This window comes from Muntiacus reevesi, chromosome 21 (genome assembly GCF_963930625.1).
Source record: "Muntiacus reevesi chromosome 21, mMunRee1.1, whole genome shotgun sequence".
Taxonomy (NCBI): domain Eukaryota; kingdom Metazoa; phylum Chordata; class Mammalia; order Artiodactyla; family Cervidae; genus Muntiacus; species Muntiacus reevesi.
Window position 1 is genome coordinate 50,265,602 of NC_089269.1, and position 25,010 is coordinate 50,290,611.

Genomic DNA, 25,010 nt, shown 5'->3' on the forward strand with positions numbered 1-25,010 from the left:
CTGGAACTGTGCAATCCCAGGAAACCGGGAAGCAGTGGACGAAGATGGGGGTGGGGTGAGGGTCGAAGGCTCCGCGCGGGGCCCACCCGGGGCTCTGGGTGCCCAGGGGTCTTTCCCGAAGGATCGCAAGTCGCAGCCCCTCGGCCCCAGCCCAGAGAGCGGCGGCTGGCGGGGTTCCTTCTCCCCCCGGCTCCTCTGAGCTAAGGTCGGGGCCGGCCGGCTCTGCGCTCGCTGGGTGACGCCGGCCCCTCGGGGAGACCCCGCCTCGCGCGGATCCGCGCGGGACGCTCTGGCCGCGGGAGGCCGGGAGACCCCCTGGGCCGCGGTTCCCGAGAGCGCCGGCGCGGGTTGGGGGCGCCAGGAAAGTCCCGGCGGCGGGCGGGGTGCAGGGGCGGGGCGCGCGCCGGGAGGGGCCGGGCCCGGGCGCGGCGGCCGCGCGGGGCGCTCCTCCGCCCCGGGACGCTCTGCCGCCGCCGCCGCCCGCGCCGCTCGGGAAGAGGCGGGCCCCGCGCGTGCCCTGGGGTCGCCATGGCCGCCAAGGCGGCGACGTGAGCGGCTCGGCGACCCCGCGCCGGGGCCGGGCTGCGCCCCCAGCGCCGCGGAGCCTGCGGCGCCGGGAGCTCTGGGCCATGCGGCGGCCGCCGCCGCCACTGCTGCCGCCGCTGCTCGTGCTGCTCAGCGGCTTCGGCGCCGCGGCGCCCCCCGCAGGTAAGCGGGGTCGGAGAGCCCCCGAGGCCGGCCGGAGGCGGCGTCTCGCGGGTGGGAGTCCGCGGGGAGCCCGCAGTAGCTGGGAACCCACGGGAATCCCGATTGATTGGGGGGGGGGGTCGGTAAACAGGGGTGTCCCGATCGGGTGTGGTCCGCGGGAAGGCAGGATCAGTGGAGGGGCTTCATGGCCGCTCCGATCGGGTGGGCTCCGCGGGGAGCCCTCGGGGCGTGGGAGCGCGAAGCGGGTGTAGGATGGTCGCGGGGGGGAATTCCAGGCAGTCTCGGGCGGCGAGCTGGAGCGGCGGGAGGACCCGCGGGGCCCGGGCCGCGCTGCCCTGCACGAGTCTGGACACTCTGTAGCTGCTTCCCTCCCATCCGCGCGCCGCCGGCCCCAAAGCTAGCGCGACTCGACTCCGAATGTCTCCAAATGAGCAGAGGAAAAACTGGATTCTGGGGTCGAGAAGAGGCCGCTTCCGCCGGCCACAGATTCCTCTTCCCGACCGCCTGAATGTAGCGCTGCCTGGCCTGTCCTCCCTGGGGGGGCCGCAGCCAGAACCAGGTCCTGGGCCTGCTTTCCTCGCAGCTTCGTGCCAGGAAGGCCGGCCACCGGCAGGGACCTCTGTCCTGGGGAGGGTGACTGTACCTCAGTCTTAACTGGGGCCAGATACATCTGATTAGCGGGTGTGAAGTCCAGGTGGTCATTCCCCCGGGATCGGATGGACTGGCAGGCGGAGGTGGGGGGGAGTGGGGCGGCGGCGCAGAACCCAGAAATGTTGCCTTGCGGTGGGCAGGGGATCAGCTGGGGATCTAGCTCTGTTCCCATCTGGACAGCCCCTTACCTAAGCTCAGCCTCCTGCCTACCTCTGACGCTAAGTGACCATACCTATGAGCCAGGGACAAACTACCAAGAGAGAGAGACAGAGACAGAGAGAGACAGAGACAGAGATAGTGAGAGACAGACAGAGACAGACAGAGACAGAGAGACAGTGAGAGACAGAGAGAGAGACAGAGACAGAGAGAGATGGAGAGACAGAGATGGAGAGAGAGACAGAGAGAAACAACAGAGGTGGTTGTGTGAGGACATTCTCTGTGTGCATGTCCAAGAGTTTGTGATTTGCTGGCTTCTTTCCCATGGAGTGACTAATATCATAGTTTGGGTAACACTTTAAAAGTCTCAAGAATTTAGAAGTTTTCTCCAGCTTTGATTGTCAAGGTGTTGTTTGGGTTTGTTTCTTTTTATCAGCATCCATTGCAAAGCCCTTAAACTCCACAGATCCTGGATAAGGGAAGCATTGCGTAAGGAAGAGTATGTGTGTATGTGTGTGTTTGTGTGTGAGAGAGAGAGAGAGTGTGTGTGTGTGTGTGTGTGTGTGTGTGTGTGTGTACTCGCGTGCTCCCTGATGTCCGGCTCTTTTCAACCCTTTGGACTGTAGTGTCTTTTGCATTGCAGGCAGGTTCTTTACTGCTAAGTCATTGTGGAAGCACTAAGAGTGTGATCAGTTCAGTGCAGTCGCTCAGTCGTATCCAACTCTACAACCCCATGGACTGCAACATGCCAGGCCTCCCTGTCCATCACCAACTCCCAGAGTTTACTCAGACTCATGTCCATTGAGTCGGTGATGCCATCTAACCATCTCATCCTCTGTCATCCCCTTGTGTGCTCCTAGTTAAATGGCTCTTTCCTCCTGGGAGCTGGACAGATAGGTTTGTATCTTTACTCTGCTCCTTAAGCTTCGAGTCTTGAACAACCTACATTTGCTCCTTCCCTAGGCTTCCTTCAAATGAGATTTGTGCTTAGTCACTCAGTCGTATCTGACCCTTTGTGACCCCATGGACTGTAGCTGGCCAGGCTCCTCTGTCCATGGAACCCTCCAGGCAAGAACACTGGAGTGAGTAGCCATTCTCTCCTCCAGAGGATCTTCCTGACCCAGGGACTGAGCCCAGGTCTCATGGCTCCTGGACCGCAGGCAGCTTCTTCACTGCTCAGATGAGAAGGCAAAGGGCAAGCCCAGGGGAGCCCTCAGATGAGGTTCGGGCGTTGGGAATTGCCCAAGGTGGACCTCTATACTGGGCTGCTTCTGACTAGTCTGTGAATTGTTTGTGATTTGTCTGCTGTTGTCCAGACGTTGACAGAAGTATTTAGAAAGTTTGTAATTTAATATTGCCACAACACCCACAGACAGGTCCATCTTTCTTTCTTTTTAATATTTATTTATTTGGCTGCACTGGATCTTAGTTGCAGCATGTACACTCTTAACTGCAACATGTGAGATCCAGTTCTCTGACCAGGGGTTAAACCCAGGTCCCCTGCACTGGGAGCCCAGAGTCTTAGCCACTGGACCACCAGGGGAGTCCCAGGTCCATCTTGCTAGTGATTATCTTTTACTGTATTCTGTGAAAGTTTGGGTCTGTGTGATGCACTGGAAATAAGCTAGTCCTTCATCTTTTTGCAAAGCACCACCATGCTATACTAATCTTTTTTTTGTGACTATTTGAAATTTTGCGTAATAAACAGTTAAAAACTAACTGGGATATTTTTAAGAGGAACTCTTTGTTAGCCCAAACACAAAGTGAAAATATTAACAGTGATTATACAGTAAAAGGATAGTTAAGCAGAAAAACTTCCAGACCTTTCCATAACTTAATCCTGTGTCCTTCAGTAGGCATGTAATCGCATTTATTGTCAGAGGGGAGAAAAATACAAGTATTGGAAAGAAAAGTTTTTAAAGGAAACTTGCGCTATCTACCCCTTAGAGCTGTTATGGGCTCCCTGGTGCTCAGACTGTAAAGAATCTGCCTGCAGTGTGGGAGACCTGGGTTTGATCTCCTGGGTCGGGAAGATCCTCTGGAGAAGAGACTGACTACCCACTCGCGTATTCTTGTCTGGAGAATTCCACGGAGAGGGAAGCCTGGCATGCTGCAGTCCATGGGTTCACATAGAATCAGACACAACTTAGCCACTGAACTACAACAGTAAGAGTTGTTATAAGGATGACATATGCAAAATGTCAGACCTGACCCAATTTGTAGTAAACGGTCATTTACTTTAGATAGTAATTTGCTTTAGATAGCATTTAAAGTACAGTAAGTCAACACACTCTTTAACAATTTAATTACCCAAGTGTTGAAGAATGAAGGCTTCTGTTTGTAATTGTTCTAGTTGCTGCTTATTTTCTAGTGGATCTGAATGTACTCAGGCCACAAAATTCTCTTACCGTGACTTGCTGACTTGAACATCCAAAGCTTCTCAGAACTTAGAGGCCACTGAGAAAGACAGTAAATCCCCAACCACAGAAAAAAAAAAAAACATTGCAAATTAATGTATATTAAATAACTTCTGTTTGTCCATAACCTCAACAATGGAAAGTAATACATAACAGAAATGTTTGGGGGCAAACTCTATAAATGAGCATAGTGGCCACCATTTATTGGGCTGCTCTTTTAACTCAAACAAGCTGTTAAGTATTTCCTATACATTTTCTCAGCCCTTCTTTTGAAGTAAATAATAGTCCCATTTTGCTCCCTAGGAAACAAAACCATTCTTTTTAGAAAGAGACAAATGGTCTAGGTAGATAAGCTGATATCCAATATTTACAGACAAGACCAACTTCCAGGTTATGGATGAGAATTCAGGGAGTTTTTTGGTTTTGTGTTTTACTTCTCCTCACCTGCAAGGTACTAATTGGAGACGGGATCACTGATGTTCATCATGATGACCCATCCATGGAAGGATCCAGAAGGGTCTTTTTTTTGTTTTGCATGTTTTTATTGGAGGGGAATTGCTTCACAGTGTTGAGTTGGCTTCTGCCATACAACAACAACACGAGTCAGTCACCCTTCTGGGGGAGGGGTTTCAGGAGGGAAGGGGTCTTTGATTGTCAAGATTAAATGATTAATTCTGATATTAGTAGTACTATATTATCTGTGTGTGATATGTGTTAATCAAACTATGCTATTAAGACTCAGGAGAGCCTGTTCTTAAAAATGTGTCAAGATTAAATGATTAATTCTGATATTAGTAGTATTTTATTATCTGTGTGTGATATGTTTTAAGCAAACTATGCTATTAAGACTCAGGAGAGCCTGTTCTTAAAAATGTATAAAATCTCAAATACCTGGATCCAGGGTGGATCGGATGTAGCCAGCTGGGGCAGGAAGGTGGAATAGGAGGTGTGATTTTACAGTAATTGTCCGGAAGATACATTTGGAATCTCCCCAGGTCCTCTCTTCTTACCATTAACAGCTAGTGAACCATTGCCCCAAAGACCATGGAGGAGGAGGCAGAGTGGGGCTGTGTACACCCTCCTTAGGACTGTGAGCTTTATCTTGTAGGAGCTGGGGTGCCACTAAAGCCTGGTGTCCCCCTCCCTGGACTGTGTTAGTTTCCTGTTGTTGATGTAACAAATGACCACCAACTTGGTGCCTTAATATAACACAAACTTATTTGTGCCTGGCATCTTTGCGTGAGATACCTTTGCCACAAGCATTTTCAACCTCAGACGTTTTCGCTGCATGACTAATTGGCCATCAGGCAATTTTGTCGTAATAGATAAAATAACTGGCTGACAGCTTGGTTTGACGGTTTGGTTTCAAGTGGTTGAAATGTGAAAGTGTATCTTAGTGAAGTTGCTGATGGCTTTATCAAGCTGACAGATGATGATGACGTGGGTGTCTTATGAAACACACTACCCTAGAAGAGAAAGAGGCTAATGGCCTTAATTAAAGGTGCAGAGTTGAACCAACGCTTCCCATAGAACTAAATATTTATCAACAGACATGTGACAATATGCCAGGACACACAGTCCAAAGCTCAGTTACAAATATGTGTCCTAGTGTTTAGAAGCTGACACCTTGCTTAATAAAAGAAGAAATGTCAGTGAAAAAGAAAAACCATGAGACAAATCAATAAGCAAAAATAAATTTATATCTGTATATATAATATGATAAACAAAAGACTTTGAAGACTAGTACTTCTTAAAGCCCACAAAATAAAATCAGTTGTTTGCACAGTATTGCTATTAGTCTACATACATTTTAAATGTATTCAAATATTTTTCATTTTGCAATAGTCTTTTAAATTTTGTTTATTTTTCATGTTTCATTATGTCCAATGTTATATCTCTCTTTTATTTTTCATTATTTTAGATAAAATTTACTTTTATCAAAGTAAGATTTGTCAAATTTACTTTTACAATTTACATAAGCTAAATTGCCTTATGGCCGATTAGTTATTCAGTGAAAATGTTTGCAGTGAAAATGCTTGTGGTAAAAAAGCTTATGGTGAAGATGTGTGTTACTCACTCAGTCTTGTCTGATTTTTTGCAACCCCAAGGACTGTAGCCTGCCAGGCTCCTCTGTCCATGGGATTTTCCAGGCAAGAATACTGGAGTGGGTTGCCAGTTCCTTCTCCAGAGGATCTTCCCGACTCAGGGATGGAACTCGGATCTCCCACATTGCAGGCAGATTCTTTACTGTCTGAGCCACCAGGCATATCTTAAAAATCACATTTAGGCAGCAGTGTATGGGTTGGTGTCTGGTTTGCCTTTCATTTGTGGTCCTATATTTGCCCCTCACTCCATCTCTAGGAGAGATGGTATCATTTCATTTTTCATGTGGAAACTGAGGCTTAGGTGTGTTGTGTGGCAGGATGCTGTGGCATGGCTCTTGGTGGCAGGATCAGGATTCCAACTAAAGCCTTTTGTCCAGAAATTCTCTTCTCTTCCCACAAATCCTTTGTTAACACCATCGACTGCAGGTGATATGGCCCTAAATATATGCACCCTTTAGAGCCATCCAGATAAGTCCAGAGTTATTCAATCCTTAAGGAAATCAACCCCGATTATTCATCGGAAGGACTGATGCTGAAGCTGAAGCCCCAGTACTTTGGCCACCTGGTGCGAAGAACCAACTCATTAGAAAAGACGCTGACGCAGGGAAGGATTGAGGGCAGGAGAAGGGGGCGACAGAGGATGAGATGGTTGGATGGCATCACCAACTCAATGGACACGAGTTTGAGCAAAGTCCAGGAGATAGTGGAGGACAGAGGAGCCTGATGGGGTACAGTCAGTGGGGTCACAAAAAGTCAGATACTTAGTAAGCGAACAACAGCAAGCAGATTGGACCCACTCCCTGCCCCAGCCTCTCCGAGACCAGAGGAAAGGCAGGACTTACACATAAAGTAAGAAAGAGAGCTTGAGCTTAGCCTGGGTTTCTCCTGGACAAATGCAGAAAGTGGCCGCTTAATCCCTGAAGGAGAGACAGCAGGTTACTGGCCTGCAGCCCCGGAGTTCCCCAGGCCCGAGGAGCCTGCTCCTCTAGCCCTGGGGGATGGGACAGCCCCCAAGTCTGGCTACACCCAGCCTCCGAGAAAGAGGAACCGGTCACGTGGTGCTCCTGCGGGTCTCGGCAGCGCACAAGAAATTAACCCGCTCGCTCCTCCTAAGAACCCTTTGAAGTCTGCACGGTGGTCATTGCCCTTTCTCAGATGAGACGCCCGAGGCACAGAGAGGTGAAACAAGGTTCTGCCGAGAGCAGGAGGTTCCGCACCCTAAGGCCCTGCAAAGAGCACGGGGCTTTGAACCCAGGCAGTCAAGTTCTGGTCCTCCTCACCCCCGCCGCCCCCCGCCCCCCGCACGGTGTTAAACACAGGACCCAGGTGGCGGGAAACCCAGGGGAAAAGGGAAGGGGGGATCGGGAGGTAGGAAAGTGCCTTGATAGGCTCGCACTTGCGCAGAGCACTGAAGGGAGTGGGGGAGAAGCGTGGCACAGGGAGAAAGAAGGCTTCAGAGAAGGGGGGTGCGAGCCCCCCACCCCCGGCCCCACCCCCGGCGATCCCCTGGAGCGAGGAGGGGCCAGGCGGGGACGGGCCTCCCTCCCGAGATGATGCGTGCGGGGCGGGGCTGAGGCCGCTGGTGTGAGTGAGTGGGCAGCCTCGGTGCTTCACCGGGAAACCCACAGCCCCGAGAGTCAGTTTCTTCTCTGAATGCGGTGAAACAGGGGATGCCAACAAACTCAAACATGAGAGCCAGCCTGCAGGTCCCCTGGCCACACCTCCATGAAATGAAAGGTGCAGAAAGCGGAAGGCTCTGATGGAGACTCCCGCCGGTTACTGAGAAGGCTGTCTTCCGGTCTGCCTGCCGGGTGGGCTGGAAGACATCGGTGGTCCCTGGTGCTCCGCTTCTTAGTTGACTGTCTAGGTGGGGACGGGGAGGGGCGTGGAGAGAGTGGGGACTCCTTCTGACTCCTCCCCAGGGAGGGGGAGACAGGCAGAATGGTCCCTAAAGAAATACAGGGCCTGACCATGTTGCCTTATGTGGCAAAAGGGACTTGGCGGACGTGATTAAATGAGGAGTCCTGGGCGGGGGGCGGGATTTTCCTGTATTATTGGGCTCAGTGGGCCCAGTGCAAGAACAGGGATCCTTGGAAGCTGGAAGAGGAACTCAGAACCAAAGAGATGGCAGCATAAGACACGCTCAGCCCAGGATTGCTGGAGCAAGAGGCCAGGAGCCAAAGAATGTGAGCAGCTTCTCAGCCAGGAAAAAGGCAGGAACCATTTCTCCCCTGGCTTCCGGAAGGACGGTAGCTTTCTTGACCTTAGCCCGTGAGACCTGTTGTCTGACCTGTAGGAACAGTTAAGAGCCTAAATCCGGGTTAAGACACTACATTGGCCTTCCCTGCTGGTCCTATGGTTGCGATTCTGCCCGCCTATGCAGGGGCCATGGGTTCAGCCCCTGCTCTAGGAAGGTCCCACATGCCGTGGAGCACCTAACCCACACGCTGCAGCTACTGAGCCCTGGCACCCTAGAGCCTGTGCCCTGAGACCAAAGAAGACACCACAGCGAGAAGCCCGTGCACCACAGCTGGAGAGTAGCCCCCTCTTGCCACAACTTGAGAAAAGCCCGTGCAGAGCAGGAAAGACCCAGCACGGCCGAAAGTAAATTAATAGATAGATAAACAGATAAAATGTAAGGCACTATGTTTGTGGTCATTTATTTCAGCATCAGTAGGAAACTGACATAGACAGGGCAATGGGGGGGCTTCCCTGGTAGCTCAGCTGGTAAAGAATCTGCCTGCAATGCAGGAGACCCCGGTTTGATTCCTGGGTCGGGAAGATCCCCTGGAGAAGGGATAGGCTACCCACTCCAGTATTCTTGGGCTTCCCTGGTGGCTCAGCTGGTAAAGAATCTGCCCGCAATGCGGGAGACCTGGGTTCGATCCCTAGGTTGGGAAGATCCCCTGGAGAAGGGAAAGGCTAACTACTCCAGGATTCTGGCCTAGAGAATTCCATGGACTGGATAGTCCATGGGGTCACAAGGAGTCAGACACGACTGAGCAACTTTCACTTCACTTCAACATAGACAGGAGAGAAGGTCTCTGAGATGCTTTGACGGGTGCCCAGCCCTAACCAAGCCCTCACCCCCTGAGACCCTGCACAGCACCTCCTGGAAGCAGGACTTCATTTCCTGAGCTCACTTTGGGATCCACTGGTCCATAGCAGCCCTGGTGAGCAGGTGGGCCAGTCTAGAAGAGCAGCCTCCCGCCACGCTGTGCCCTTGGGCCGGCTTCCATCAGGCCTGGCATGAGTTGGCTGGAGTGTCAAGGTAGCTGGTTGAATTAAGATCTGGGAGGAAGGTCAGCCCCAGGCTTGGCTGTGAAAGTGATGGGCATTCTGTGAGTGAACAAGTGACCACAGACTCCAGGCCAAACTCCACAGACTCCATGGCTGCCCAGAGCAGCCATTTCTGCTGCTCTGGGCATCCTTCTTTAAGACTGGATACATTTACCCAACATGAGTGGTTTGGATTTCCTGCTTGGAACTCTGGAACAGCCTGTTTTTCAGACTTTCCGGCTCTGGGTGTTTCTCAATCCTTTAGTCTCAGAGAAAGTCTTATCATCACCGTGTTTCCTCACGAGAGAAAAGTCTTCCCTGGTGGCATCTAGGCCCATCCTGTAAATCACAGGTCATCCCAAGGAGGGGGGATTCTAATATTGGCAGTGGTTCCCTGCAGAGTGTGTTCTTCTGTCATTTGTGGTTCTCAGACATCTCAACGTGCTTGGGAATTAGCTGGGAAGCTTGTTGAAAATTCAGAGTCCCTGGTCTCAGGTGGGGCATGGGAATCTGTATTTTAGCCTCAGTGGTTATGACATTGGGGGAGTCTTTGAGTAACACATGAAGCCCAGAAGACAAGTCCTCACCCTCCCAGGTGTCTTTGGGATTTGCACACCTGGTTTGGGATGTGTGTGTGTGTATACACATTTGTGGAGGTTTCCCAAATATTCCTTATATCAAAGTCAGGGTCTCATGCTTGTCTAGTAGCCATCAAGTTAATCTTCCCCAGAACCTTCTCCAGTGTACTATGGTTTATTCCCTATTCCTGAAGAAGAAACCAAGGTCCAAGCTCTTATGTTACCCCCACGTACTACAGGCAGTCTCACCGCTATGACCCGGGTTCAGTTCCCGGTCAAGGAAGCCTTTCTCCTTCCTCTCCCCCTGCCACCTACCAACTCCCCTGCAGGACCATACCAGCCTCTACTTCCCTGTAGCTCAGATGGTAAAGAATCTGCCTGCATTGCTGGAGACTCGGGTTCAATCCCTGGGTTGGAAAGATCCTCTGGAGAAGGGCATGGCAACCCACTCCAGTATTCTTGCCTGGAGAATCCCATGGATGGAGGAGCCTGGAGGGCTAGAGTCCCTGGGGTCACGAAGAGTCTTTTGTTGTTCAGTCGCTCAGTCGTGTCCGACTCTCTGCGACCCCATGGACTGCAGCATGCCAGACTTGCCTGTCCTTTACTGTCCCCCAGAGTTTGCTCAAACTCATGTCCATCAGGTCAGTGATGCCATCCAACCATCTCATCCTCTGTCGTCCCCTTTTCGTCCTGCCTTCGGTCTTTCCAGCATCATGGTCTTTTCCAACGAGTCGGCTCTTTGCATCAGGTGGCCAAAGTATTGGAGCTTCAGCTTCGGCATCAGTCCTTCCAGTGAATCTTCAGAGGTGATTTCCTTTAGGATTGACTGGTTGGATCTCCTTGAAGCCCAAGGGACCCTCAAGAGTCTTCTCTAACACCACAGTTCAAAAGCATCAATTATGGAATTAACAAATAGTTAAACCAAGATTAGAGAGTTGAGGGTACCCTTCATGCAATCTCCAGGGAAGAGAGCAAAGGGAACCCCCATGTGCCATTTCTGGGGTGAAGGGCTGTCTGTAGTCAAAGGCTAAAGGCATAGGGGACGTGCGGGGAGAATGGGTAATATCAAGACCCCAGCCATATGAATGACATATTTTTGTAATCGACTTTTCTCCCCTTGACCCTCCCTGTCTCTCCCTCGTCTGCCCCTTCTCTTATTCTTGGTCCCTTTCAAGACTCCCTGGCCCCACTGCCTGCTCCTCGAAACCTGAAGGTTCACCTGTACAACGCCCAGCAGGCGCTGAGCTGGGAGCCGGTGTCCCTGGACGGCGACCCGAGGCCCGTGGTCTACCAGGTGCAGTATAAATAGTAAGCGATGTTTCTGTTGGCCTTCTTCCTGGGAGCTGGGAGCGGGGTTGTTACGGAACCTGAGGCCAGCTGCCTGTTCTTGCTCCTTGGCAGGACTGTAAGCAAAGTCGTCGGAAGCAGGTAGTCCTCTTGGACTTTTTATTTTTTGGCCGCACCCTGTGCAGCATGTGAGATCTTAGTTCCCTGCCCAGGGATTAAACCCACACCCTCTGCATTGGAAGCCCAGAATCTTAACCACTGGATCACCAGGGAAGTCCCTCTCTTGTACTTCTCAAATCTCCAAGGATGGAGATTTCGCAACTTCCCCTCCAACCCCTCTGCTCATCCACAGGCTGAAAGGACATTGACCCTCAGGGAGCTCAGCTGTCTAACCGCAGGGCAGCTTAGTTCTGTGGAAGTTGATTCATCAGTTTAAGGTGGAGATTGTATGAAAGGGCATCCAGTCGGGAAAGGGCTTCCTGTCTGGAAAGGGCCAGAGGCATCTTTTGGTCTTCATCGTCTTTAGGCTTCAAAATCTGGTTTATTTAGCATTCTGGGCCAAATTTGGCCTAATAAGAAAGCTCTTCACTTAATGAACAATTAATTCCCAGCTTCTAAGCTGGTGTTCCATTTTGCATTTTATTCTGGCCCCTCATTCTGTCTCTCACCTCTTGTTCAAGCCTTCCTACAGTTGGCTATCACTTGATTTACAGTATAGACCCACAGAGGAAGGAGAAAGGCAAAATCCAAGTCCTTGTTTACCTTGGTAGATGCATTAAGTGAAGACCAAGTTAAAATTATTGTGAGACTCCCTTTGTGGTCAAGTGTCTAGGACTTCATGCTTCTAATACTTGGGGCAGAGATTTGATCCCTGGTCAGGGAACTGAGATCCACTTGCCCTGAGGTGCAGTCAAAACAAACAAACAAATTGTTGGCTAAGTCATTTTTAGATTACTAAATAAATAACAGTTTTAAGAGAGGGAATGCCTAGTGCTGGTAAGAATGTGGCTGGTGGACACATGCTGAGTCAGACTCAGTTATGAGCACAGCCCTCTTGAAAAGTCAATTCTACTCTTCATTTAGAATCGTGGGAATGTTCATACTACTTTTTTATCCTAGGCAGACAATACAACCTCCTATATCAGAAAAAAAGAAACCAAACAAACTTACATTCATAAAGATGTACATTGAAGTGTCTATTCATGTCCATTGGCTAGAAGTTGGCAAACTGTGTCAGGTTAACTTGTGAATGATCCCTTAGGCGACCACTGAAAAGGATAATTATGTATCATATGACAGCCGGTGCAACAGTATCCAATTTGGAATGAATCTATGGTCAGAAGAGGTAGGGAGTGTGGAAAAATTACAAGTGGTTAATTTGTTAGAGGAGGAGGTTTCCAGATGACTTCTTTTTCATCTTTAACTGTTCAGTGTAACAATATTTGCTTTAAAAAATGATGGCCTTCCCAGGTGTCACTAGTGGTAAGCAATCTGCCCACCAGAACAGGGGAGGCGAGATACCCTGGGTTGAGAAGGTCCCTGGAGTAGAAAATGGCACCCAGCTCCAGTATTCTTGCTGGAAAATTCCATGGCCAGAGGAGCCTGGCAGGCTACTGTCCATGGGACCACAAAGGTTTGGACATGACTGAGCACATTATAAAAATGAATTCTGAACTGAGATTTGAGGCCTGTCTCTGGATTGCATTTATCTATTTCTATATTTCTTTTTTTTTAAGAGAGATTTTTAAGGTGGTTTTAGTATTCTAAAATCTTTATTAAATTTGTTGTAATATTGCTTCTGTTTTACATTTTGGTTTTTTGGCCTCAAGGCATTGGGGATCTTAGCTCGCAGACTGGGGATTGAACCAACCTCCCCTGCATTGGAAGGCAAAGTCTCAACCACTGAACCACCAGAGAAATCCCTATCTACTTCTTAAGAGATTGTAAATCTCAAACATGCTGCTGCTGCTGCTAAGTCGCTGCAGTCGTGTCCGACTCTGTGCGACCCCATAGACGGCAGCCACCAGGCTCCCCGTCCCTGGGATTCTCCAGGCAAGAACACTGGAGTGGGTTGCCATTTCCTTCTCCAATGCATGAAAGTGAAAAGTGAAAGTGAAGTCGCTCAGGAGTGTCCGACTCTTAGCGACCCCATGGACTGCAGCCTACCAGGCTCCTCTGTCTATGGGATTTTCCAGGCAAGAGTACTGGAGTGGGGTGCCATTGCCTTCTCCTTTCAAACATGATCATCTGTAATAAACAGACCCGTCCATGAGGACCAGCTACATCATTTTGTACCCAGTACCAAATGAAAACGTGGGGCTCCTGGTTCAAAAACTTTTGGGAATTCAGGATGGCAGCTGCAGAGCTTCAAGTCAGGAGCCCTCTTAGGAGTACAGCTTCGTGCCGCTGCACAGGTCACATGCCTAAAGCTGGCCCTGCTCGACCTTCAGTAAACAGTCTCCTACAGCGCAGCCTGAAGACTTCAGTAAGAGGAAGTCCCAACTGATCTACTGACTAGTGTTCGTTAGCTTTGATTGGGGAAGTACATTTATGAGTTGACAGAGTGCCTCTAGACACTAGAAGGATTTGTTAAAGCCTTTGACAGTCTCACATCACAGACTAACCTGTTCCACTCTGTTTTCTATTGGGAAAGTGTTCTGTAAGATATTTTTTCAGGTTAGAGGTTGGTTTTGGTAAAGGAAACTGCCGGGGTCCAGCCCCAGCAGGATCCACAGGAACCCTCAGGATGAACGGCGTCGGCGAGAGAGGGAGAGAGACCAGACTGGAATGTGCAGCAGAGTCTGGCAGTTGCTTTATTTTTCACTAGCCTTTATACCCTAAGTTGGTACATTTCTAAGGGGCAGATAAGCACACAGACTTACTTTAACATTACATCAGCTCGTCCTTCCTGAAGCCAGGTGTGCTCTGTATATTTTTTGTTTATGAGAGTCTTTTCCCATAGATTTTTTGTACATTATCTTCTGGCCTTGAGCTTAGCAGAAAACAGAAAAGTGTCAGTCTCATGATACAGCAGGTTGTAACAGTAGAAATACAATCCTGTTAACATAAAAGTCTTTTTGCAGAAATTCTCAGCTAAATTTATCTAAGAAGTTTAGCACACAAGGACTCTGTGGCTCTGGTGAGGCAGCCCCTGTTTAACACTCCTGGTTAAAATTAACAATTATCTTATTGTTTTTACACTAGGGCTAAACTCTTGCTTTTCTAAATCTTTAACCATATTAACAATAGTTTCCACTGCACAACCTCAGCACATTAACAGCAATCAAACGTTGATCCAATAACCACTTTTAAAACAATATTTTTTGTGTTCTCTAATAGGGCTTCCTCACCCCCTGAAGGGCTCTGTGCCTATTAGGGCCTTTTTTATGGTTAATCTCTGTGTATAATATCTTTTGGCTATCAGGCCTGTTGACAATTTATGGCTTGCAACTGGTGCAACTTTAAGCAACTTCAGTAGCCGACCCTGTCTTTTTTGTGGTTAATCTATTTTCTTTCTATTAGGTGTCATCTCCATGGGAACTAGATAGGATTACATTTTTACAGAACAGAAATGCAAAGGATTGCAAAAACAGCAGATATGGCACAAAACAGGCTCTTAGTCTGAAAGTTAATTACCTGCAAGAAGTCGCCAGCTAATCTCTATCTAAAGTATTTTCTATTAGGCACATTTGTGGCTATAATATTTGTGGAGCCTTTCTCACCCCGCGGAGGGACCTATGCGTAATAGTTTCTTTTGTTAGCGTACTGTGCTTAGGATGTTTAGAACAATCATGAGCATTTTTTGCAATGGGAGCACATATTTATCAAACAGGCCAGAATGCCAGCAAAAAGGTTCGAATTGAAGCATTTCCTTCATCCCTGGCCCCTTCATAGGGTACCAGCGTCCAGGAGATTTCTTAATTAGGGTTTTCAGTTGGTCTTTAATCAGTGAAAGAGGAGCAGGGGAGCTCTCGGCAGGCAACACAAGAATCTGCAGCAGGGCGAACAAGAACAACAGCAGAAAAGGGGGGAGGATACAGGGTGGGGTAGAGGCTGGGGCCAACCTGGAGGGTCCCTTGTGTCCTGAACGGCCTTGCGTGTCAGGTCTTCTCCTCCTGACCTCGTCGTGGGTGGCATCTCCCACAAAGGCTCCCGGCAGGAAACAGAGTTGAATGTGAATGTCCCTCTTGAGGGCTCCAGTGGTAAAGAACCCGCCTGCCAATGCAGGAAACATAAGAGATTTGGCTTTGATCCCCGGGTCGGGAAGATCCCCTAGAGGAGGAAACGGTAACCCACTCCAGTATTCTTTTCTGGAGAATCCCATGGACAGAGGAGCCTGGTGGGCTGCAGTCCATGGGGTCACAAAGAGTCGGACATGACTGAGCTACTTAGCATGCGCACACAGGCACACATCATCCCTGTTCGAAAAAGCTGAGGGGTCCTGAAAACTCAAACAGAGGCTAATTTTCATGTTTTCTTTTCAAATTACAGACTTGGTTGTGGAAGAGGGCCTTTGATTTTTTTTGCTGGTCTGGTTTTAGATACTTTCACACGATTAGGACCTTTTAGTTACAGGAAGTAATTTAATTCTGAGGCTCGTGAAACTTTAAACTTTTCATTCTGTTTCTCTCCAGGAAACATTGCTATAACTTTAAATGAACATGCCTCTGTTTTTTTGACAGTCAAAAGCCAAAATTTGGCCAGCAAAGCCAAAATTACATAGAACACATTGTGGGAAAATTTTAAGTTCAAATCCAAGGTGGCCGATCCTCTGGCCTAGAGTCCGTGTTTGGCCCACAATGGTTTTTTGTTGTTTTGTTGTTGTGGTTTTTTTTCCCCCTAATTAATGTTAACATTTACGGAAATGGAGATTTCACTTAAAAAAAAAACAGAACTGAATTTCTGTTTTTTCTTAAAAACAGAGGCAGGCAGAGAGCCGGGACCTTTCTAGGTCACACCCCACCTGGCCTCTTGCCACGCCAGGGCCTGCCCACCCCAGTCTTCCCAACCCTTTTTTTCTTAACTCCACTTTTTCCTAATTTTAATAGGAAAGCACCTTCTTTATAGAACATCTGGAAAACCCAGAAAAGTAAAAAATACAAAATTAAAGCAACCTGGGGGCCAAGACAAATCACTCTCTCTAGACTTTTTTTCTAAATACATGGACTTGTTTGCAAATATGCCAGCAATCTGTGTGAGACTGAAACAAGACTGGAGTCACGCGTCTGGGTCCTGCTTCCTTGTTTTTTTTTCCCCTTTTAACTTAATGTAGTTAAGCTTGTGAACATTTTTTTCATACAGTTATTTCAGTGTGAACATTCTTATTCTGTTTTGTTATATGATGTATCACTCATGATTTTTTTTTTAACTTCTCCCCACTCATGAGTGGTGTAGTTGACAGTTTGTGACCATTAAAAGTAATGTCCTCAAACTGAAATCATCAATGATTGTTTTCATCCCTTTCTGGAAGAGGAGTTGCTGGGTTCACAGGGGACAGACTGACTTAGTCATTTCTGGACATGATGTAACAGAAGGTGAGCAGGGAAATCACTGGTTGCTCAGGTGTTTAATAAATATTTTTAGATGGTGCTTAAGTAGGCACCCCTACCTTTTCATTTGAAAAGACCCTGATGCTGGGAAAGATTGAAGGCAGGAGGAGAAGGGGACGACAGAGGATGAGACGGCTGGATGGCATCACCAATTCCATGAGTTTGAGTAAGCTCCAGGAGCTGCTGATGGACAGGGAAGCCTGGTGTGCTGCAGTCCATGGGGTTGCAAAGAGTCAGACACGACTGAGCAACTGAACTGAACTGAGTAGAAACCCCAGGGCCTGGTCCAGGCATTTTCCTCTTGTCCACCAGATCAACCTTCAAGACAACCCTAAGAATCAGATGCTATAGCTCATCCCCATCTTATAGATAAGGAGACTGAGGAACAGAGAAGTGAAGTAACTGGGTTTGAACCTGGGTAATCTGGCTCTAGAGTTCATGTGTTTAATCACGAGGCTGTGCTCCCCCTCATGATTGAGGTTGCTTTCAAAATTAGACAAATTCGGGGACAGAGGCTGTCCATATGAACACATTGCCAGGAGCCAGGACCGCTTCCTGGGTAATGCTTAGACTGGCTGATTCATCATAGGCTTGGGCAAGAGACTGGGGCTCCAGGCCTGGGTGGTGTCACGCCATGAGGCTGTGTTCATTGCATTATCCATTTAATATGGATAATTTGTGGGGCCCACAGCAATTTATTTTTACCCTTTGGAAATAGATGGGGAGCCAAACAGTGTCAGCTGTCATTTAAATTTGGATAGTTTGTGCTGTTTTAAACCCCCTTCTTAAGAAACGCTTTTAAAAAGTAGTTCTGAATATACAGAAATGCAACAGATTTCTTTGCATTAATTTTGTAATCTGCAACTTTACCAAGTTCATTGACGAGCTCTAATAGTTTTCTGGTAGCATTTTTAGGATTTTCTGTGTGTGATATCATGTCATCTGCAAACAGTGACAGTTTAACCTCTTCTTTTCCAATTTGGATTCCTTTTATTTCTTTTTCTTCTCCGATTGCTGTAGCTAGGACTTCCACAACTGTGTTTAAAAAGTGGCGAGAGTGGACATCCTTGTCTTGTCCCTGATCTTAGAGGAAATGCTTTCAGCTTTTCACCCCTGTATGTGATGTTAGCTGTAGGTTTGTCATAAATGGCCTTTATTGTGTTGCCATATGTTCCCTCTATGCCCACTTTCTGGAGAGGTTTTTTTTTTTTTTATCGTAAATGGGTGTTAAATTTTGTCAAAAGCTTTTTCTGCATCTATTGAGATGATGGTATGGTTTTTGTTCTTCAGTTTGTTGTTGTTGTTTTTTTTTTCAATTTGTTTCAATTGTTTATTAACGGACCAGGTTACAAAAATAATCCTGGTAGATACCTTAGTTCATCCTTCTAATAAGCCTGTTGATCTGGTCTTGTTCTTCAGTTTGTTGATGTGGCATATCACACTGATTAATTTGCAGATATTGGAAAAAATCCTCGCATCCCTGGGATAAATCCAAAAGGGACAAGTTTGGAGGAGAGGGGAGAGGTGGAACATGGTAGGTCAGTTCCCTGGCTAATCCCAGAGGGGGCCTTTGCCCTAGTTCAACAACTGGAATTGGCAGGGAGAAGGTGAGAGTACCTTCAGGTATCTGTGTAACTTTAAAAAAAAACCCACTCGCCCGCTTCTGTAGCACGTCCCCCAGTCTGAAGAGGGGGTGCTGTGGTTTGTGATCCCCTTCCCAGTTAGGTCCCAGGACTCCAGGGTATGGTGGTGTGTGAGCCTGGTGGAAGGCTTCCGTGGAAGCCTTGGGCACACGTGTTGATATCGCTTTCATCGGGTTACCTGCCACTTCAGCAGGAGCTGAGTCTCCAGACTGGGTCAGAGAGACCCTTAGAAGCCCACGTGGTGGGGAGACCCGGGGCTGTGACCCCAGCCTCATCTCTTCTGTCTCCCCGGCCCTGTTTTCCAGGCCAGAGTTGCTGTCCAGGGCACAGCCTGTGTCTCGGGGGGACACTGCCTGCTGCCCCCACTGAGGCTTCTGGAGTCCCCTCTCTGCCTTTCTCAAGTCTGTCACCCAAGGACAGAGCTCAGGGTCGGGGACTGTTACCAGAACCCCGTGTGGACACGTGGCATCGGAATTCAGGGGGTGCATTCTCACTTACAAGGACGCATGGCCTCACAGGCAGCGAGGCTTTCTTATTTATTCCTGTCTGGTTGCACTGGGTCTTCGCTGCTGTGCAGGCTTTCTCCAGCTGCAACAATCAGTGGGCTGCTCCTCGTTGCATCGCGTGGGCTTCTCATTGTGCTCGCTTATCTTGTCGGAGACCTCGGGCTGTAGGCTTGCACACTTCAGTAGTTGCAGCACGTGGGCTCGGTAGTTGAGGCTGGCGGGCTCCAGAGCTCAGTAGCCTATGGCACACACAGGCTTAGTTGCTCTGCAGCACGTGGAATCTCCCCAGACCAGGGATCGAACCCTTGTCCCCTGCATTGGCAGGCAGATTCCTATCCACTGTACCACCAGGGAAGTCCATGACTCTTTTTAAACGGGCAGCTGTGGGATGAAAACAAAGCCCTACACCAGCGGGAAGCTGGGGTGTGGCTGCGTGAACACAGTATCATTCCTAAGACACAGGCTGCAGAGGCTGAGTTTGAAGCATTAATATTGGCTGTGGAACAAAATGGGAGAAAATATTTGCAAACCATTTATCTAATAAGGGACTTGTATCCAGAATATATCCTATTAAAAAAACTCTTACAACTCAGTAATCAAAAGGCAAATAACCAAATTAAAGTAGAGACACAAGATTTGAGTAGACAGTTTTCCAGCAGATATGCAAATAGCCAGTAAGTACATGAAAAGATACCCAGCATCATTAGTCACCAGAGAAAATACAGACACTTGAATGGCTTCAATAAAAGAGTCATAATAACTAAGCCTTGGTGAGGATATGGAGAAATTGGAACCCTCACACACTGTGGCCGGGAACATGAGATGATGCAGCTGCTTTGCAAAGCAGTTAAAAAGAGAGTAACCATGTGACCCGGTAAGTTCGTTTCTGGGTTTACACCCCAGAGAACTGGAAACATAATTTCACAGAGAAATCTATACGTGAATATTCTTAGCATTATTTACAGTAACCAAAAAGTGAACAAGCCAAAAGACAAAGAGCCAAAAGACAGCTCACATGTCCATCAGCACATGAACAGATATTGTGGAATGTGCACACGGTGCGACGTTAATTTGGCCATAAGAGGGGATGAAGTACTGATACATGCTCTAACGTGTATCACACATGAAAACATACTAAGCAAAACAAGCTAAGCGAAAGGCACTAATCACAAAAGACCATATAGTTTGTGATCCCATTTCTGTGAAATGTCCAGAACGGGCAAATTCGTAGAGATAGGAAATAGATTGGTGGTAGCCCGGGGCTTAGGGGTTGGGGGAAATCGAGAGTGATGCTCTAAGCATGGGGTTGTTTAGGGGATGATGAAAATATTCTAAAATGGGTGTGGTGAGGGTTGCAACACCCTGCGTGTATACAGAAAGCCATTGAACTGTCCCCTTAAGTGAGTGCAGTGTGTGGTATGTGAGGAATATCTCAATGAAAAAATTGTTTTAAAAACTCAGCCCTGGGGGAACTGTGATATGGGATCAAAGAGAGATTTCTACCAAGTGAAATCCTTTTTTCCATTTGCAGCAGCACCAGTAGTAACTGGTATGATGTCAACAAAGAAGATAGCAAGGTGGACTGTACGAACCTCACCAGGACAGAGTGTGACTTCACCGCAAACAGCCTCTCGGAGGGATTCCCACGGCGTTTCAACATCTCTTTACGTGTTCGCGCTAAGCTGGGGGGCCTCATTTCTGCCTGGGCAACAGCGCCTTGGTTTGAACACTATCGGAATGGTAAGAGGACTTGGGTACAAATTCCTTTAACGTTTGCACGTTGCTAAGCGGTACTGACTCCATGCCCCTAAGTCCTGCCTCTCAGCCTAAATAACCAGCACCCAGATGGGTGTGATGGTCAAACCAGAGTACTGTCCACAGAGGCTGGAGCTTAGGGGAGGGTGATTTGCTACACTGGGGAGTCGCCAAACCATAGCCTGCAGGTCAAATCCAGCCATCGACCTGTTTTTGTAAATAAAGTTTTATCAGAACTGTGGTATATGTGTATATGCATACATAATTGACTATTACTCAGCCATAAAAAAGATTGGAATAATGCCATTTGCAGCAATGTGGGTAGACCTAGAGATTATCACACTAAATGAACTAAGCCAGACAGTGAAAGATAGATATTATATGATATTACTTACATGGGGAATTTAAATCTATAATACAAATGAACCTACTTATAAAACAGAAACAGATTCACAGACATCGAAAACAAATTTAAGGTTACCAAAGTAGAAAAGGGGGAGAGAGAAATTAGGATTGTGGGATTAACAAATACATACTACTATATATAAAATAGATAAACAGCAAGGAGCTGCTCTGTAGCACAGGGGACTTAAAATAACCTATAATGGAAAAGAATCTGAAAAAGAATATATATACAGGCTTCCCAGGTGGTGCTAGTGGTAAAGAACCCAATTGATACTGCAGGAGACGTAAGAGACACAGGTTCGATTCCTGGGTTGGGAAGATCCCCTGGAGGAGGGCCTGGCAACCCACTCCAGTATTCTCACTTGGAGAATCCCATGGACAGAGGAGCCTGGCAGGCTGCACCCCATAGGGTCACACAGAGTTGGATATAACACAGTATTGTAAACCAACTCTTTGCCAATTTTAAAACTTTTATCGGAACACAGTTTCCCCATCTATTCATGTATTGCCTATTGCTGCTTCCGTGCTGCAACAGGCCAGATGAGCAGTTTCGCTGGGGGCTGTCTGACCTGTCAGAGCCTAAATTCGCCCTGGCGCTTGACTGAGAAAGTTGGCCAACCTCTCTGCTGAGTGGGATACTATTAATAGCATATTGGCTTCACTGGTCACCGTCCCCTGGCACAGCTTCTTCTCTGCTCAAGAAAGATCTTAGTTCAGCCTTGACTGGTACCTGTCGCATAGCAGAAAATATCCGTGGAATGATTGAATGAACAGTGCTCCCGGATATTGGAAGGGGGCATCAGAGTCATCAAACACTAGTTCATAGATTTGTTCCTTTTGTTGTTCAGTCACTAAGTTGTGTCCGACTCCCTGCAACCCCATAAGCCACAACCCACCAGGCTTCCCTGTCCTTCACCATCTCCTGGAGCTTGCTCAAACTCATCTCTATTGAGTCTGTGATGCCGTCCAACCACCTCATCCTCTGTTGTCCCCTTCTCCTCCTGCCCTCAATCTTTCCAGCATTGGGGTCTTTTCCAAGAGCATCAGGTTTAGTGATTCATTTTTTACATGGTCAGCTATGATTCTCCTGCATCTACATAGACACAAAGTATGGAACTCCTTGGGATCTTTACTCAAGCTCAACAGAAGTATAAGACAGTTGAGGAAATGTGATCACTGTCTAGATATTTGATGACTTACTAAGCAGTTGTTGTTCACATACTGTAGGTGTTATAATGGTGTTTTGTTTATTTTTTTCAAGGGAAGGGTCTGGTCTTTTCAAGATACATACCTTATAGATGCATAGATGTAATGTCTGAGATTTGTTCCAAACCATCCAGAGAGTGGGAGGGTCAAGGTGGTCCTCACAAGGTGAAGGAGAAACAAAACTGGCCAGGCCTTAACAGTTGATGTAAACTTGGGTGACGAGTACGTGACCTTTGGCTCCAGTCTTCTCTACTTGCTGTGTGTTTGGAAATTTCCTGTAATAAGCAGCTAAGGGGGAAAAAAAAAATCAGTGGTTTTTGCTAGTGGTTTGAGGATGGGACGAGAAGGCAGTGTGGTCCCTGCCAGCTGGTCATCTACTGTGGACCAGTCCTTTGTGCTTGAATGGAGCACCGCCAGACCTCTGAGCTGTGAAGCCTCACCTCAGTGGGATTAGTAGGGAACACAGTAATGGTGGCGACAGAAGCAGGGCCTGTCGTGATGTCACCAGTCCCCTGCCAGCCAGCTGCTGCTCTTTGTCTTCCCGGCTGGAGTCGGTGGCTCTGTCATTGGTTACGTTACCGGCAGAGTGTCACTTCCAGCCAGTCGTGTTGGCAGAGCCCACTGCTGCTTTCGGCACTTGTGGTCGAGTCATGATGGGTAAACAGTGCGACGATGCTTTTCTGAAGGCTCAAGGGGAGAGGAGTTGGGACGCTGGCCGAAGGGGGCAGGCTTTAGCATCACGTAATCCTGGGTTCAAACCTCAACGCTGCCCCCTAACTGGCTGTTAACTCTAGGCAAGTGGTATCCCTCTGGGCTTCAGTTGCCCCCTCTAAAAAATGGGGATGGCCTTCCACGGTTGTTACATGCAGATCCGTGTGGACACACATGTAAAATTCATGCTGCCAGCTTTAAGAGCGATCGCTCAGGCTGTGGACGCTGCTGTCGGTAGTGACTGCACAGATCTATCAGGTGCTTCTGAGCCCCGAGAGGAGGCAGACTGTCTGCCCTGGAGAGACAGACTCATCTCGTGGGTATCAGATTCCTGGGTGCTGACCTCTCAGTTGTGAAGGGATGTAGTCATCCGGGCACGCACACCCACTCCCTCGGGTGAGTCACAGAAAATGCTCAGCGAGGTGGGGCCTGGCCCTGCACACAGACAGGCTGACTGGTGCGCTGGCGACCTCGCCGTCTAAAGGGCAGCTTGAAGATGTGCGTGCCAGCGTCCGTGAGCGGGTGTGATGAGAGCTTTTTCTGTTCCTCCTGGCCAGTCTGCTAACAGCGCTGGGGCCTGAGACGGGCCCCGCCCAACAGTGTACGTGTCTGGACTTACTTCCTCCACCAGAACAAAGGCGGAGAGAGGGCAGGAGCGCAGGCCCTGCAGGGACCAGTCACTTTTACCTGGAGAGAAAGGTGGCCAGACCGCATGCCTAACCCCCTCCAACCCGGGAGAGCCCGGCGGGGGGGGGAGCGTGGAAGCGAGAGAGAAAGCCAGCCCCGCTCCCGTGAACAGGTGACTGTTCCCAGCGATATGATCGTCTGCGTGTGTGTGTCAAACGTGCAGAAACAGGCCCCTAAGAACCTGAGCACACGACCTGTTCTTTGATCTGAGTTCCTGTGGTTAATTATACAGTTTAGATGCTTGCTTAATAAATGCTATAGTCTTTCTTCTCTAGTGTACCAGAATCACAGTACTTGACTCTCTGGTGATATGTATTCCAGTACATGGAAAGTCTTAACAAATAGATTTATGACAGTGTTGTTACTGTTTAGTCACTGAGTCCTCAATCCCCTGAACGGTAGCCTGCCAGGCTTCTCTGTCCGTGGGTTTTTCCAGGCTGGAGTGGGTTGCCACTTCCTTCTCCAGGGGATCTTCCTGACCGCACGGATGGAACCCACATCTCCTGCAAGCCTCCTGCATTGCAGGCAGGCTCTTTACCCCTGAGTCACTAGGGAAGCCTTATGATAGGAGTGTTTCTCAGTTACTATGTTTAAGTGTCCTGTTGGAAAAAGCTAAAAGAGTAATGTATTTAAAGTTTATAAACACCAGTTTTATTTATAGAGAAAATATGTAACAAAAAGAAAAGATATATAGAGGTAAGAGCTAACAAAATCTTTTCCCTCTCTTCATGAAAATTTGACCTTTGGTTAACTTTCCAGCTCTCTGGAAACCTGATAAAACTGGCACATAAAACATGTTATTAGCATAGCATATGGCAGAAAGACCTCTGGTAAAGAATCCACCTGCCAGTGCAGGAGACGCAAGAGACACAGGTTCATTCCCTGGTTGGGAAGATCCCCTGGAGGAGGAAATAGCAACCCACTGCAGTGGTCTTGCCTGGAGAATCCCATGGACCAGGGAGCCTGGTGGACTATAGTCCCACAGTCCATGGGGTCGCAAAGAGTCGGATGCGACTGAAGCAACTCGGCACTGCACAGTATGTATATACACGTATCTGTACACACATGTATCTACATAGATTGATGGATCTCGTTTGTACTTCTATTTCAGCTACCATCGGGCCTCCAGAAAACATCCGGGTGATCCCAGAAGAAGGTTCCCTTATCATCAGGCTTTCTGCTCCCTTCGATGTCGCTGCCTCCGAGGCCTTTTTTGTGTATTATGTCTACTACTGGGAGAAGGCAGGAGGTAGACAGGCAAGAGTATGTTCTTCTTTGTTTTTGACGTTCTTTTCTTTGGAATTTCTGAGTAGCAAACGAAAGGCCAAGGAGGGGATTTCCCTGGCAGCCCAGTGCTTGAGACTCTG

The 25,010-nt window shown here is 48.2% G+C and overlaps 1 protein-coding gene across 2 annotated transcripts in view; it reads left to right on the forward strand.

Annotated features, from left to right (window-relative positions):
- The first annotated feature begins 573 nt into the window (after window positions 1-573).
- Window positions 574-25,010, forward strand: part of IFNGR2 (interferon gamma receptor 2) — a 35,365-nt gene continuing 10,928 nt past the window's right edge. For both annotated transcript variants that reach the window (XM_065913657.1, XM_065913658.1), the window contains exons 1-4: window positions 574-708; window positions 11,070-11,202; window positions 20,411-20,619; window positions 24,755-24,906. In XM_065913657.1, the coding sequence (XP_065769729.1) occupies window positions 630-708; window positions 11,070-11,202; window positions 20,411-20,619; window positions 24,755-24,906 (573 nt within the window). In that variant the 5' untranslated portion in view covers window positions 574-629. The remainder of the gene's footprint in view (window positions 709-11,069; window positions 11,203-20,410; window positions 20,620-24,754; window positions 24,907-25,010) is intronic.